Genomic DNA, 16,986 nt, shown 5'->3' on the forward strand with positions numbered 1-16,986 from the left:
GGTTCTCTGGAGTCTCCTGTACTTCTTTTTCTAGCAAGTTACTCTTTCACTGGAAAAGTCTTAGGACAGATTTTCTTCTGAATTTGATTCTAACCTCATTCAAGCAAGCAAAATTCAGTTCTAGTTTGGGGTATTTTCAGTCCTGATGTTTTCTTCTTCCCTTATTCAGCGATCTTTTCTGTGGAGTTTGGAAAAGAGAGGGGGCACGTGTTAGTCAGGATTCTTCAGAGAAATAGAACCAACATAATATAAAAGGAGGTGTATTATGAGGAACTGGCTCACATGATTATGGAGGCTGAGAAGTCCCACAGTCTGCTATCTGTAAACTGGAGACCCAGCAAAGCCAGTAGTATAATTCAGTCCAAGTTCACCTCAGAACCATGGGAGCCAATGATGTAAATCCTAGTCTGAAAGCAGGAGAAGATGAGATGAGATGTCCCATTTCATATAGTGAGGCAGGAGGAAAGGTGACTTCCTCTTTCCTCTGCCCCTTGTACTATTCAGGCCCCTAACAGATTGAATGAAGCCCGCCCACATTGGAAAGGGCAGTTTACTTTACTGAGACCACTCATTCAAATCCCAATCTAATCCGCAAACATTCTCACAGCCATACCCAGAAACAGTGTTTTATCTGGGCGCCCCAAGCCCACTCAGGTTAACACATAAAATTAACCATCACAGTAAGAAAAGGAAAAAATTGGATGCCAGTGCTCATATAACCATCTTGCCCGGAAGTATGAATGGTTTTAAAATGAAGATAACCAGATCAGATTTGCATTTTGGACAGCTCTCTGACTGTAGTGTCCATTAAAATTTTATATTCCCTAAGTTCTTTTCTGTATTTTATCTTCTCACTCTACAAATTCTCCTTGAGTGATTTCGTCTCATAGTTTCTGTTTCTACATTAGTATGTCTAGCTCAGACTACCATGCTGGGCTCTAACCCTATATAGCTATTTCTCAATTAAATATCTCTTCTTGAGCGACTCCCTGAAACCTCAGATGTCTAAAGTTGAATTTGCCCTTTATTTTCCTTCCCAAATTCTCTTGTGTTCTATGTCTGAAGTAAATGGTGTTCGGTGCCACCATCTTACAATGTGACCAAATAAGAAACCTGCGAATCATCCTTGTCTTTTCTTTTTCCTGTGTTCACCATACCCAGTTCATCAGCAAGTACTATATACCCTACCTACGTTGCTGTCAAATCTGTTCTTTTCCTTCCATACCGATTGCTTTTGTCTGTTATGTCCTGTCTCACTAATTATCTCAGCAGTCCCTTTATTTCCCTTCTTCCCTTCAGTTTTGTTTCCTGGCAAGCGATTAGGCTGAAGCTGGAGTGATCTCTCTGAAGGTTAAATTGGATCATATTATTCCTCTGCTTAGAATTTCTGTCTTCTCTGTAACCTTACATTCAAGTATAAACTCTAGGAAATGAAACATGAGATCCTATAGAGTTTGGCTTTGTCTACTGTTTTAACCTCAACTTTCACCCCTTCAAACCCTCCCTGCTCATACTGAGCTTCTTTCCGTTTCCAGTACTCATCATGTTGAAAACTAATGTGAAAGATTGGGAAGATATTTCTAAAATAAAATATTATATTTTATTCTAAATGAATATAAAAGTATTTTATTTTAGATATAAAATAAAGTATTTCAAATCCCCCTTTAAGAGAATTTCTGTTTGAATCATGTCTTTTTATTAATTTTTGCATATTAAAACTGTGTAGTATTTTTAAATGTAGAAGAATGGATCATTTCAGCTATCACCAGCAAGTATTGATTATCATTAACTGCATAATTATACTTAATATGATTTATTAGTTTCTTGGATGCCATGAATCTTAAAAGTGAGTCCATAAAGTGTCTGGGTCTCTTTTATGTTACTTACTTGGGCATAAAATACCAGTCCATAGATTTCAGAAAGAAACTGCATTTTGAGATGAGTCCTAGCACAACCTCTAAGATAGGTAAACTTTTGGTGATCTAATTTTAGAAATGGAGAATCTGGAAATTGAAATAAGATCCTTCCCCAAATGGTCAACTTTCAAAATATGTGAGCTAATTTTTACCTTAAATATCATATAGTCAGTCTTTCATATCTATTCTTTTTGACATAAATATGGTCATTTTATTTACAGAGTGCTCAATTGCACAGTAATGGTGTGCTCAGTTGGAGTCTGGAAACAACAAGAAAAAAAGGGTTACATTTACCAACAAAACCATTAGAGCTTTTAAAATGGAATTTGCTTATTCTGATGGCCAGTGAGCTTGGTGAAAATAGGAAGAAATTATTAGGGGTGTGTGTGTGTGTGTGTGTGTGTGTGTTCAACTTTTGAAGATACACAGGATGCTCCATTCTTGTCTTCATTGAAAGTTATCAAGAATTATAGGCAGACTAGAAATTGCTTCTCAGAGTGATTATACCTTTTCTAATATTGCCTACTGATTTTACAGTAAAAGTCTAGGCTACAAAAGTTGAGATGAGAACACAATTCATTTTACTTGACTCTGTTAAAAATAGCATTATCAAACATTTTGTGGTGTTTCTCTCATATCATATATTGGGCTGTCGCGAAGAAATAAACCTCCACTTGCTTTCATGACAGTAGACAATAAATTGACTGATATAATTCAGTTGAGAAGTTGAAAAATGCATTGAAAATAATGGGGCATATCATTGTAGGGTTAACATTTATTCATAGATGATGCAATTAAATAAAACAGGCATTAACTTCAAGGTCAGTCAGTAAAGTAATAAAATTGAATATTTTAATTGAATTGTAATTGCTTCCCATTGATACATGCAAGGAAAGTAAAATAGATGTCAGCTCTGCAAATTATGGTTCTTCCTCCTAATTAATTTCTTAATTCTGCATGGAGTTATCCAGTGCCTAGGTCTTGTTGTGGGTTTATTCATCCACCCAGCTTCCATCAAGGAATGTCTATAAGACATGATTAAATGGTTAGGTGTCAGAATTTATAATAAATTTTTTCTCTGCTTTGGAGAAAATTTTGTTAGTAATTTAAAGTAACTTATTTATGTATTTGAGTTAAAATGTACTTTAAATATAATATCATCTTGGGTCCTATGGATTGTAATAATCTTTATTAATATTGTTATTTTTTGATACTGATATTTATATCAATATTAATAAATGTAACCATCTCAATGATTGTAAAGGTTTTCATAAGAGAGTTAGATGCACTGGGACTCATATTCCACAACTGACTGACTCAGGAGGTAAATTGAACAGACAGGATTTTGGTGAAGCACAGTTTATGTCCATTCATGACCCAGCTCATGAACGAGTAAGGCTTTTTCATAGGCTTTTCACAGTCCCTCAAAGGTTTTTAACATAATGCAGTTTTATATAAAATAAAATGGGAATGATGACATTACAAAGATTAGGAGAGAGATTTTCAAATTATACTGAAATTGTATTGGGTCTAGATACTAGGATTTATTTAAAGAAAGAGAAGGTTATGCCTTTGGACTGGCTGCATTTACAAGTTGAATGGCTACTGCTTAAAAATTGAAAATAGAATGAATATATACAATGGATTTTTAAATTACTGAGGCATTGTTATGTATTCATATACTCTAAAGTGAGTCTATATACTAGAATCATTTGAGAGCAAGTATAGTGGTATATTAGAATCTTTCTTTAGTTGTGCTTAGAAATATAAGTGGATTCCTGTTGTTAAAACAAGTAAATTAAACTGAGAAGTTATTTATGTTGTCTTAGCTTTGTGTTAAATTTTAATCAAACATTGATTTTATTATTTAAAATATTTCTCTCTAAACCACTTAAAGCATAAATCCGATGATAAATGTATTATTTACTGATGCTAATCTGACCCTGACCTTCCATTCTCAATTATGAAGGATCTTCAGTGTTAGAACTCTCTGTGCATATCATCTAGTTAGAAAATGCCAAACCAAAATACATGAGATAAAGATTAACATCTTTGGGCTTCACAATTATAGATAAGCTAACAGTTTTTTTTTTCCCTAAGTTTAAGTGATCTGTTTCTCCAGATCCTTGTTTTAAAATTATCTTTATAATTGTCTTGTTCCATTTAGAAAAATTAAAGCAAATATCATAAAGATTGTACATATAATACTAAGATGTTTCTAAATGAAGAAAGTTGTGAAGAAATGTGCAAGTGTAAGAAAATTAAATATTCAGTCATTCATTATATTTATAAAAATAACTCACAAAGAGTTTTCATTTGCATATAGTTTAATATTTATGGAATCATCAGTGTTTTAGGCAGTAAAAAATTTTTTGAGAAAAGTTCCATATCTGAATGTATTCTGGGGTAGAATGAATAATCTTCCTGCCACATCCCTGACAAATACCATCTCGTGTAATGGTCTCAACTAGTTTAGAAGAGATCTCTGAAATCAGGATGGCTTCAGGCCATTGATTTCTCAAGGACAAAAGCTTCATTTGATAGAGATCTCTGGATCTTATCTGAGAAAATATTTTTTAAAAACAATTTGAAGTGCACATCATATAGGCAGTTACCATGAGGTCTCCAATGACTTGTCACTTTCTAATGAAAAGAAAAATGGAAGCAAAGACAGACTGCACTCAGATGGAGTAACCAGCAAGGTGTCAGGAGAAAAGGACTTGAGTAGTCATTACCAAGTACGGTGGAACAAGTTAGCCTGACACAAGTATGTATTATACACAGTGTTGATTTAAAGTAGAATGATTCATTCAGAAGGGTACATAGACTATTCTATTGAATCTAGACAACCAGTTTCATTATTAAAACTTAGACAGTTTTTGGAAGAGAATTAATCTACTTAAATAGTACAATCTCATGAGGTAACAACTCCTAAATCATTGTTTATGCCAAAGAAGCCTGCCAAAACCACCAAACATAACCTCTGATAAATTTATAATGTGTCAAAATTGCTTATTTCTTAGATTCTGCCATCTCCTTGGTTTTACATGTCCATTGAAATTATCTATCATTATGTGTAAGTGAAGTGTGGCTACTGATTGTCTGCCCTGCGTGAAATATCTAAAGCATCAGACCATGAATCATAATGGCATCTACCCCGTCACTAAACATGGTGCAGACCCCATCACCAAACTATAAAGATTCATCCTTGCAGCTTATTTTATTATTAACTCTGAGGAAAAAGAAATGTAGCTGTCTTATAGCTATTTTAGAATTTTACAATAATCTCTCAGTGAAATGATCTATAATGTCTTTAAGAAAAATGTTTTAAAATCTTCCTTAAAGTTTTAAAGTTCAATTTATTCTACTTGTTTTAGATCCATAGAATTTTCAGTGTTTATCCCAGGAATAAATAAATTGAAAATATTTCTATGAATACACAGAAGTCTTGAAATAATCAGCTAATTTTTACCAGGGTATACCTCTGTGATAAATACAGACTCATGTGGAAAAATTGTGCCCAGTGTGGCTTATGTTTACTTATTTTACTGACTCTCTTATCTAAAGCTGAGCCAAATCACTTTACCCATCATGGACTGCAGCCGTCTTTGAAATGAGATACAACAGTTATTTCTCTTTGTTAACAGTTCGGAACTGGGGCCTGATGATTCTGCAGTGAATTAAAAGACTGCAAGAAAAATGGGGAGATCGTCAGTTTGATCTTTCAGTGCTCTATATAAAACCATATGGTCTTAAATTCCCTCTCATGCCTTTTAGATAGGTACTTATTTACTCCCAGATCCTTGGAGAGAACACAAAACATAAATTCTTAGATTCAATCATGAGAGACCTTTTAAATGATTTTAATGATGTGTAGCGTAGTGCTAAGTGCTGAGGTGATATGTATGTGTTGTGTGATCAATATATACGAGAATCAAGGAGCTGGAAGCGAGACTAAAAAGTGGCTTCCTGCCATTCTGGCCTTGTACATTCTTGCCTTGAGTTTTCCAAATTTCCACCCCAAACCATGGCAGTAATAGATGAATATATGAAGGAGAAGTATGAAAGACATACTTGTGCTGGAAAGCATTGTAAACATCTCTGTGAATTAGAAATGAATAGACAAAGTGTACAAAATAGTACAGGACTGAAGCTGTGAGGCTGTAATACAAAGGGTCAGGAAACAGGCAAAAGCAACTGTGGGGCAACAGCCTGAAAGTGCCCCCTGTTTGGGAGGAACTCAGATAAAGAAAAAATAAAGCATCCATTAAAGAGAAAGCAATCAGTTAGAAAAATAAAGCACTCAAAATGAAACAACAGTATGATATGAAGTCACCAATTAGAAATTTTGGCAGTGAAACATAGTCATTTAAAAAACAAAATACTCAGTGGGCAGAATAAACTCTAGATGAACCAAGTCAGAGAGAGAATGAGTGAAGCAGAAAAAAGTAATTCACCCAAAATACAACACAGAGAGGTAAAGAATTGAAAGAGCAACTTTAAAATATGGAGGATAGATTGGGAAACTGCAATATTTGTGTAGTAGATGTTTCAGAAAAAAAAATAAAAGCAGAAAAACAGTATTTACAGATGTAATGGCTGAAAATTTTCTAGGTTTGAAGAAAGATAGGAGTTGTGGAATTGAAAATGCATATCGGGTGCTGTGCAACATGAATAAAATTTAACATAACCTTAGACACCTTGTTTTAAAATTACAGAATATAATAAGTAAAGTGAAAATTGTACAATCTAGCACAAAGGAAATAAAAATTCCTTATGTGGGAACCACTATCAGACTGACAGTGTAAATCTCACTGGGAGCAACTAATGCCTAAAGAATTAATATATTACAACTAAACTGCCGCATGGTAGTGATGATGAAATAGGACATTATCAGACATGTAAAACCTAGGAGAATTTACCACTCACAGATCTTCAGTGAAAAATTGAGAGTGGACTTCAGTTACAAATGAATTGAGTTCCAGGAGAAATGAATGAGAGACAGTGGTGAGCATAGACATAGTAAAATGTGTTGGTAAGCTGACATTTTCTTACCAAAAATGATGAAACTAAAATTTAACACAATGTTAACAACTTAAATGGTGGAACATACTTAGTGTCTAGTTAAAACATGTTAATTTCTCTTGGTCAAAAAGATGCTAACCACATTATTAGATTAATAATTATTATTATTTATTAGATTCATAAATTTTTAGATACTTAATACCTTTAGACTTCAATACTGTGGTTTTGAATGTGTGTTAAAAATTGTGATTACTGAAGAGTAGAAATTCAATCTAGAGCTTTATAATCAACAGAGAAAACACGAAAAATCCTTTTTGATCCATTATGAGGCAGAAAATGGCAAAGGAAATTATATATGTATAAAGTTTAATGTAACAAAATGTCCACAATAAGATGAGAGAAACAGGTCCAGACAAAAATTGTAAAATGTAAAAAAAATTTATAATTCTTTGAACCTGTAATTATAAGATAAAATTTTTCAAAATCTGGTTGCATGTATATCAGGAAAATATTAACAAAAGAAAGCTGATTTTGTAACATTGATAAATAGAATATATGATAAAAGTCATGTGTGGAGATAGTGGTAAGGTTACAGAAGATTTGAACAACAGAATTAACAATTAAGATCATGAGGTGTGTGTAGGTATAGAATTGTGTTTTGCTCTCAACAGACCCATTTTCCGTGCACAAGTGGGGCATTTATAAAACTTAACTATCCAGAAGTCACAAAGGAACTTTTATCAAATTTTGAAGAATTGTCGTATAAAGACTGCAGTCTTGACCATAATGCAATCAAATTAGAAAACAACAAAAGGTAGTAAAAATAAACAAATATGTCTTGACACTTACAAGAGTAATTCTAAATAACTTAATAAAAATGACAGAATATTGAAAACTGAATGACAATAAATATGCCACTTTTCAAATCCTCTGAGATGCAGCTAAATTGGTACTTAAATCTTTCTGTTTGAAAAATAAGAAATGTGTAAGTATAAAGGAATTAAGTGTTCAAATCAATAAGCTAGAAATAAATAAGCTATTGAATAAATATAAAGAAAGCAGAAATAAGAAAATGATAGAAGTAAGAGTAAAATTTACGAAGTTGAAACGTGAAAAAATTTTAAAAACAGCAACGAAAAGCTGGCACCTTGATGAGACTCCCCAAGTTGCTAAGTATGTGACAAGATCCATCAAGAATCAAAGACCAATCACCAATAAAATGTTCTACCCTGTGTGAATTCATAAAGCAAATGGCCTTGATTTAGAAATGTTTAAGTATTATTAAGAAAAAATAATGAACAGTCTGTTAGAAAAATAGTCAAAGAATATGAATAGTCAATTCACAGTAAAAAAAAAAGTTATAAATCTGGCCACACATTTCTGAAAAACTTGTTACACCTCAATCATACATGAGTAAAGATATGCAAATAAAAATACCAAGAACATACCATTTTTTCTTTCAGAATGGCAAAAGCTTTAAATTTAATCTAGTATTGGTGAAGATGTTGGAGAACACATTTCAGTAGTTATGGACAAAATGTTTTTAAAATTTGGTGTTTGTTCATGCTGTGAAACAGCAGAATTGACAAGTATGATCAAGAAAACAGCAAAGAAATCTTAGTAAATGAAGTATGGATGGAAGCATGCCTAACAACATAGAGAATCAACATGATCTAGTAGTCAAAAGTCTGGACTCCACAGCCAGACTTCCTAAGTTTGAATCCTAGTTTCATCTGTTGGAAGTGGTGACTTTGGAGTCATTAAACTTCTGTTTGCCTCAATTTTTCTTATATAAGTGGGGACAATGGTAATACCATTCATTGGATTGTTGTAAGAATTTAGTTAGTTAATATTTGTAGGGTACTTGTAACAGTGCCTTGCACATAGTAGTACTATATAATTTGTTTTTTAAATAAATAAATTTCACAAGGAAAAATCATTTCTAACAGACATGTTAATTAGCAAACTTTCTCTTGCTGATCTAAGATAACTAATACCAGAAGTTATAAAGATAACTGTAGCAGTAAAAGTTATGGCCTCTGGAGTTACGGGTTCTGATTTGAGTCCTTCAGTTGCCAAGTAACCGTCTCTAAGTGTAGGTTAAAACAGACACTTGTATATTGGTTATGCTGAAATATTTTAAAGTAAGTTGTAGGCGACATAACAGATTTACATATGAATGGAAATTTTGTGTTTGGCAGAGGTGGCATATACATTGGTAGGGAAGGGATTCCATAAACAGTGCTTATCCATAAATAAGAGATACAGTTATAACACTACATCTATGAGAACTGACAGTAAATTGTACATGGAATTGAGGATCTAAATGTGAGGAGAAAATTTTTGAAACTTTGAAAAGAAAATATAAGGGACTAATATTATGACTTTGGGACATGAAAGAGTTTATTATAATACAAAGAAAAACATTTTAAAATAACAATTCTTTTGACTACTAAAAGGTAAAAAGTTTATGTTGATCAAAAGATCTTCCCCAATTAAAAAAACTGTAATTACAAGCCACTGAATAGGAAGATGTTTACTATGCCCATAATGATGAAGAATTAGCATTCAGAATATACCAAGAACTAGAATCATCAAGTAAAAGAAAAAACTCAGCATTAAAAATGGGCAAGTGATTAATAAGCAATTCATAGAAGTGAAAACCTGAATGAATGGCAATGAAATATGAAAAAGTGCTTACTTTTAATAGTAATCAGAAGATGAAAATTAAAACAAGTATCCAAAACATTTTTATATGTCCATATATCTCAGATTGACAAAGATGAAAAATCTGACAACATTCAGTTATTTTCACATTATAGGAAATAAGAATTCTGTTTCTTTGATAGTAAAAGTACAAAGTGGCAGTACTGCTTTGGAGAGGAGTTTGGCAATATCTAATAGACCTGAAGATTATATAATCATATATATGTTTGTATATACATGTATTTTTTTCTTCTCGATCATAGTAATTTCACATAAAACATATTTACTGCAGCATAGAAAGTACTCACTAGTGGCAAAACAGACGTTAAAAATAAGTCAATGCCCAACTGTCCATCTACTGTAAAGTGGATGGGTAAATTCTGATATATCCATATAATGGAATACAATAAACAATAAAAGCGAGTGGACCAGAGCCATAGTCATCAATGTAAGTAAATCTCATTAATAATTAAATGGAACAGAACAAGTAAAAACTTATCATTCATGTAAAAATTTAATATATATGAACAATACCAAATATTGTTTTGGATATCTACCTTTGTAGTTATAAAAGCATAGTTAGGAAATAACATACCAACTTCAAAAGAATGGTTATCCATGTAGAAAAGCTAGAGGAAATAGATTGATTAGGGATTGATATACTACTGAAATTCTGTTATGTTGGTGGTGTTTATTTCTTAAAGTTGTAGAGAAGATATGGCAAGATATTAATGCTTGTTAAATCTGAGTGATGATTAATGAGTGTTTGTCTCAAAATACTTCATTTTCTTACTCATTTTAAACATTGAATTGCAAACTGGTTGACAGGAATAAAGGAACTGGACAAAGTCAACAATTATTTCATCTGTACATTTACACAGCCAATTGAAATTTTGTGAATTTTAGTGAATTTTTGTGAAATTTTAGTGAATACACCATGAAAATAAGATTGTTGTGAAGGGATTTGACTCAAACAATCTACTAATGCTGCTAGTCTGAGTTGTTTGCTTTGGACTTGATGTAACTTAATACTCAGTAGCAGAAGAATCCTTAAGCTTTACCTGACTTCTCTTTTATTATTTTGTATGTGATTATAAGAAATGTTATATTACCAAAAAAGACATCTGACTAGAAGGAGAAAATTATTATTCAGTTTGTATAATTAATAACCTAAATGGTTTAAACTAATAATAAACATAAAAATAATAAAAAATAAACAAACCTAAGCTAATACATGTATTATGGGTATAAATATCTAAAATTAATTTATTAATTTCATAGCTGACTTGCGACGTGTGATTCTTTTTTTCCTCTGACAGGTTAGTTTTGACGTGTGGGAAGAATTCCTTTTGTCCACAGTAGTTCACCTATACCCCATCACCCACATAAACTCTACTATTACATCAGTTGAACATCTGTATCAGAGATTATGCACATGCTATTGGTACTATAATGATTTTTCAGAATGTTTCTGTCTTTTCTTGAAAAACATATTGTCACATTAAGTGGTCACTGAAATGAAATATTACTTAATTTGGTAATACGATTATTTGTGTTTAGATGCCACTAAGTGAGTTAATTATATAGGCATAAAGTCTACTACTCCTTGATTTTTTGCTTTTACTCTCCAAATAAGGCTGAGATAAATTAGTATAAGTCAGAAAATTCTCACTGTTGTCCATGAGTAAAACAAAATAATAATAGTAATAATAGTAACAAGGATTTAAATTTTGTATCTTTGAAATGATACCTTTTTTCCCATCCTAATTACAATTCCTCAAAAATGTAAAAGGGGTTGAAACAATGCATGTGGTATTTGATGAAGTGCAATTGAGATGAATTGGAATGAAACTTATTTTTCAGGAGCAAGAAAACCAGTTACCCAAGAAAATACTAGCAAAAGTACATTTTGATTTAGGATCAAAGTAATTTAAAATACACACACACACTGGTTTCCTATGCAAGGAAGAGCCTAGGGAAGGGAAATGTGTCTTTAAACCTCCAATTTAATAGTTAACTAAAAAATATTTAATCTTTCTTGGCAGGTTTAGATCCAGATAAACATCTTGGAAAAACCTTGGATCAAATGGAGCCTTATCTCTTAGAGGTAAGAATTTATACTAGCTTTCAAAATATGGGCATCTGAAAGGAGAAAAAGCAATGCCATGATGTGATGATTATAAAATCAATTTTTAGAAAAAATCAGATATATTGATGATACGGTTTTATGAAAAAATTAAACCTCTAATGGATATGAGAATGTTTAAAATTATGTTTAAAATTAATTATGAAAGTTATGACCAGCTTGTTGAGCTCACAAAAAGAGTAAGTAAGCTGTATCTAAAAGGAAATTGTTCTGTCAAAAGTTTTAATAAATTCAAATGGACATTGTAAAGTACTGTACTCCTGCAGTACCTGATGGTCTCCACGATCAGATGCGTTTCCATCAGAAATGTGAGTGGAAAGTTCATTTCAAGATTATCTAATCTAATCTCTTCTTTTTCACCAATTAGGAAATTAACTTGCAGAGTAGTAAAGACATTATCCCAAGGCTTTAAATTACAATGTTCAATACTTATCATTGTCAAGTCCTAAGTGTCAACTCCAAATGTCTAAATATTAAAGAAAGATTTTGTTATTTTTGCTCTTTTCTATTAACTGTGTTGTATTTTATGAGTTAGGGGTCAGATGTTATTATTAGTATGGAAATGCAAAATTAAGTAGAATGATGTAATCATTAGGGTTTTTTGGTTTTTTTTTTTTTTATAAATTCTACAATCATGGTGGGAAAAAAAAATCACCTTCTGTGAAAGAAGTGAACTCCTTTATTATGTTAACATTTTTCCCTCCCATGCTCTTATTTCATCAAAATTGTCTTTGGAATTATTAACCCCATTGCTATGATGTGAACTATTAGCAGTTATACTCTTCGCAAGCTGTTTGGGTTTCACGTTTTCTTTCAGACTTACTTGTATCTGATTATTTTTTGGTTTATCAGTATGTGTCAAATGCTTAGAAATCCTTAATGTTAATTTCTTCTTTTAAGCATTACTTAAGCATCTAATATGTGCTAGGAAAATAGTGGAAATTAAAATAAAAATAAAATGATTCCATAATCGTGGTAAATTATATTCAATTTCTAGATAATTTGGTGTTATTTATTTAAATCTATCTAATGAACATGGTTGCTTTCCATGCCCCTCTGGTAGGACTCTTCTCACAGCAGTTTGTTCTATGGCCGACATAGTTATGTTCATATCTATTCACTACCATCAGACTAAATTTTGCTTGTGCAAAAACAGTGTAGATGAATAATGAAATTACATTTATGAGAGTGAAAGAAAGAGAACTTCAGAAATGAGAGACTGGAGCTTTGGCTAAAGAGTTTTTGTAAGCTGCTTCTAAGACTTGAATTTGTGAGTTCAGGTTTCAAGCACATAGGGATTCTTTGTAGAAAAGGCAAGTAAAGTTTTAGGATTGCCGTAATGTTGATTGTGAATTAACCTGGGTATTATCATAGGATGTTTAAGCATAGAAATGCAGAAACTATTTTATTCAACTTCAGCACGTTCTTCACGTGACCTGGCAATCTTACATTTCTCTGGAGACATTCTCTACCCATTCTCCATGATGGCCATTTTATTCCTTCTCTAGTCTCCTCAAATTTCAAATCCCTTCATATCTCACCCTCATGTTGAGAGGATGACTTGGTTCTTTCTTCACAGAGAAAATAGAAATCAGCATCCTGGGAAACCCTCTACCTCTGAGCACCACTCCTAACTATGCACTCTCACCTATCCTTGCTAGCTATGACTTGGACAAGTGTCCTTTGTCCTGTATAAGGTGAACCCACTCTGTGCTCTGGATCCCATTAGCATCTGCCTTCTTAGAGAACTTGCAATCAACCCTCCCCCTCCCCACCCCAGGGTCTTCCTCTTCTCTCTCTTTATGGTCTCCTCCACATCACTATTGAAACATGCTACCGTCTCCCATCCTAAAGATTCCCTCTTTCTACTCTAGTTGTTTCTCTGTTTCTTCCACTTCTCTTTCTTCTTTGCTTCAAAAATAAAAATATCAGAAGTATTATCTGTATTCGTAATCAGTACTTCTTCATGTCTCAGATGCCTCATATACCTAGCATGTGGCTTCTTTTTTCTACCTCTAAATGGATAGAGCTCTGATCAATATCACCCATGGTCTCCAGTTTTACCAAACCCAATAGATACTTCTCAGTCCTCATTTGACAGTTTTAAACATTTCTTCTTGAAATGCTTATATTGGCATTCATGATGTCACATTTTCCTAGTTTTTCTCCTTTCGTTCTGGTCACTCTTAGTCTCTTTTTTGCTAGTTCCTAGTCTAGGCTCCATTTTTGGTCTACAAACTTTTCCTGGGTGATCTCAATCACTCACATGGCTTTAATTACTAGCTCTATTCTGCTGACTCCCCAATATTTCTAGCCCAGATTTCTCTGCTAAATTGTAGTACCCAAAGGCACTGCAAATTAAATCTCTACAAACCTGATTGCAGCCTTTATATCTACCACTTTTTGCTGTTCCCTTTGTCATCACCTTAATTCAGATGCCTGTCACTTCAGACCTAGCATATTACTGATACCTCCAAATTTGCCTCTACCTTTCATTTTATTTTCCAAAGAATTCATCTTGCTTATTGCCTCAAGATCATTGTTCTAATGTATTCTAGTGTAATTGTGTTACTCACTTACTTCAAAACTTTAAATGAGTCCCCATTGCCTGCAGGCTAAAATTCAAATTCTTTACACTCCTCCCTCAACTACCATATCCAACCTATTAACATACTCTTGTCTATTCTATCTCCAGAATATATTCCAAATCCAAGCACTTCTCACTGTCTCTGCTGCTACCACCAGACTGTAATCATCTCTTGTCTGGAATACCACATCAACTCCTAACTGGTCTGCTTTCTTCTGTCATTGTCCTGCTATGGTCCATTAGTCATACAGATGCCAGAGTGATTTTTTTTAAGTGTAAATCAAATATATTACTACTTTGTTTAAAGTTTAAATGGTTTCTCAATTCAATTATAATAACATACAAACTCCTGTGAGATCACAACCAATTAGACCCTCCCTGTACGATCAGCATTGATCAATCTTTTCAGGCTCGATTTCTACCAGTCTCTGTCTTACTGAGCCATAGCCACGTATGCCTCTTTATTACTTAAGCACACTTTAGTTACTCTTCTTCTCCTTAGGACTTTCCTCTGCCTGAAATATTTTTTTCCTGGGACCATCACATGGTTAAGGCTTTCTCAAAATTTAAGTGACAGCTCAAATGCTACTTCCTCAGAGAAGCTTCCTGACTACCCCAGCTCAAGGAGATCTCCTCGAATTATCTTATTTATTTATCTGTCTCCATGTATATTTTATGTTGCCCCTTCTCTTACCCCACCAGAATATAAGCTCCAATAATCTTGCCAAGATTTTGGCAAGGATGTGAGTTTTTCAGTTCTGTCATTCAGTTGTTTGTTCTTCTATCTATCCATTCATTTGCTCTCATCTTTAAATTATTTACCATTTACTGAGGCCCTATAATGAATGTGACAGATGCTGTGATGAGCACTGAGTATATGTGATGAATTAAGTAAACAAGATCCTTATTCTTTACAATCTGCCACAGTTGTTTTCAGACCTGAGGATACAGTTCACTGGAACCTTGTTAAGAATGCCTATACTCTTTAACCACTGTGAAATTTAGGTTCTGAAGGACCTTTAAACAAGTTCTTTTAGCAAGCACAAGGTAATTTTGATGTAATGACCAACTATATCATCTTCTAGTTCCTCAATACCAGCAACATACCTCAGGCCCTGTCTTTCTAGATTTCCCTGGAAGAGTGTGCGCCCTCTTGAAACTGTCATCCTTTGGTTTCTATGATACTACTCACTCCTGAATTTCTGAGTACTTTCTTAGCTTCCTATTGGGGCTTCCCATTATCTTCCAGCCCTTACATGTTGTGGTTCCATCCACAACCTTCCTCCTGTGGTGATATCAAATACCTCCATGACTTCAACTACCAATATTATTCTTATGACAATTAAGCCTGTTTCTCCATCATTTTTTGATGCTCGAGACATGTATTCAGCTGCCAGCTGGGCACCTTTGTCTCTTAGATGTCTTCAAGCACCTCAGCCTCAACTGTTCAGGACTGAACATTTATCTTCTGACATATTTCTGCCGTGTTTATGTTTCCTGAGTGAAAGTCCCCATTGTTTCCTCAGGTATCCAAGCCAAAAAAAAAAAAAAAGGATTGAAATAAATGATTTCATATATTCCATTATTCATAAATAAGGCCCCACATTCTCTTGATTCTGCCTTCTTAATATCATATTATCTGTCCCTTTTTATCCTCGTGTCACCGCATTAGAATCTGTCTTCCCTATCATCTTGCTCAAGTCTGTCTCCTCACTGTCTTGCCCCTTGTCCATCCACTGTGTACAGTGTTGCCATCATGTTATATATGAAATGCAAATCTGATCATATCACACTTCTATTATCAACTTTTGAGTTGCTCCCCATTGTCTCAAAATTCCTCAACACAGCATAGTCTATCCATGGGAAAATAAGCTTAGAAGTTATAGTCTGTTTCATCAATTTTGAACAATGGATGGTGTCCCTAGAGTGAGTATCCCCTCCAACCTCCTGAGTGAGAATAGTCTTTGCAGGGGTATTTTTGATGGTTTAGGGGTTGTTGGGGGCAATATGGATATCCATTCCTGGGAGAGCTTTTAGTTAAAATGTGGTGGGTACACATTACAAAGTGCAAGTCTACAGTTAAATCTATTCAGTGTGAGATGGCAGCCAAGTACTGAATAAATAAAAGCAACATTGAAATAAATTAAAACTACAGGTACACAAAATAATAATACATTTTCAAGGACACTGAATTCTTTAAAATGTTTCCCTGTGATAAAGAAAAAAAATAGGGATAAGAAATAGAGATAAGTTGGAATTTTTATTTTTTAATTGAAGTATAGTTGATGTACAATATTATATACATTATGGGTATACAATATAGTGAGTCACAATTTTTCAAGATTATACTCCATTTATATTTAGTGTAAAATTCTGGCTGTATTCCCTGTGTTGTACAATAGATCCCTGTAGCTTACGTTATACATAATACTGTGTACCTCTTAATCCCCTATGCCTGTATTGCCCCTTTCCCTTCCCTGTTCCCACTAGTAAATAAATGGGAGTTTTTGAAAAACAACATAAGAATACCTGACTAATGCTGAAAATCTGAGGTATGAAAAAGTATAAGGAAGGAAATAAAAAGCATAGTTCTCCTTCTGCCCCAT

At 33.4% G+C, this 16,986-nt stretch overlaps 1 protein-coding gene across 1 annotated transcript in view; it reads left to right on the top strand.

Moving 5' to 3' along the window:
* Window positions 1-16,986, top strand: part of DPH6 (diphthamine biosynthesis 6) — a 149,388-nt gene that overhangs the window by 104,382 nt on the left and 28,020 nt on the right. Inside the window, exon 6 of the mRNA XM_006201622.4 lies at window positions 11,693-11,754. Within this exon, the coding sequence (XP_006201684.1) occupies window positions 11,693-11,754 (62 nt within the window). The remainder of the gene's footprint in view (window positions 1-11,692; window positions 11,755-16,986) is intronic.

The sequence above is a fragment of the Vicugna pacos genome, chromosome 6, assembly GCF_048564905.1.
Source record: "Vicugna pacos chromosome 6, VicPac4, whole genome shotgun sequence".
In the NCBI taxonomy this organism is placed as follows: domain Eukaryota; kingdom Metazoa; phylum Chordata; class Mammalia; order Artiodactyla; family Camelidae; genus Vicugna; species Vicugna pacos.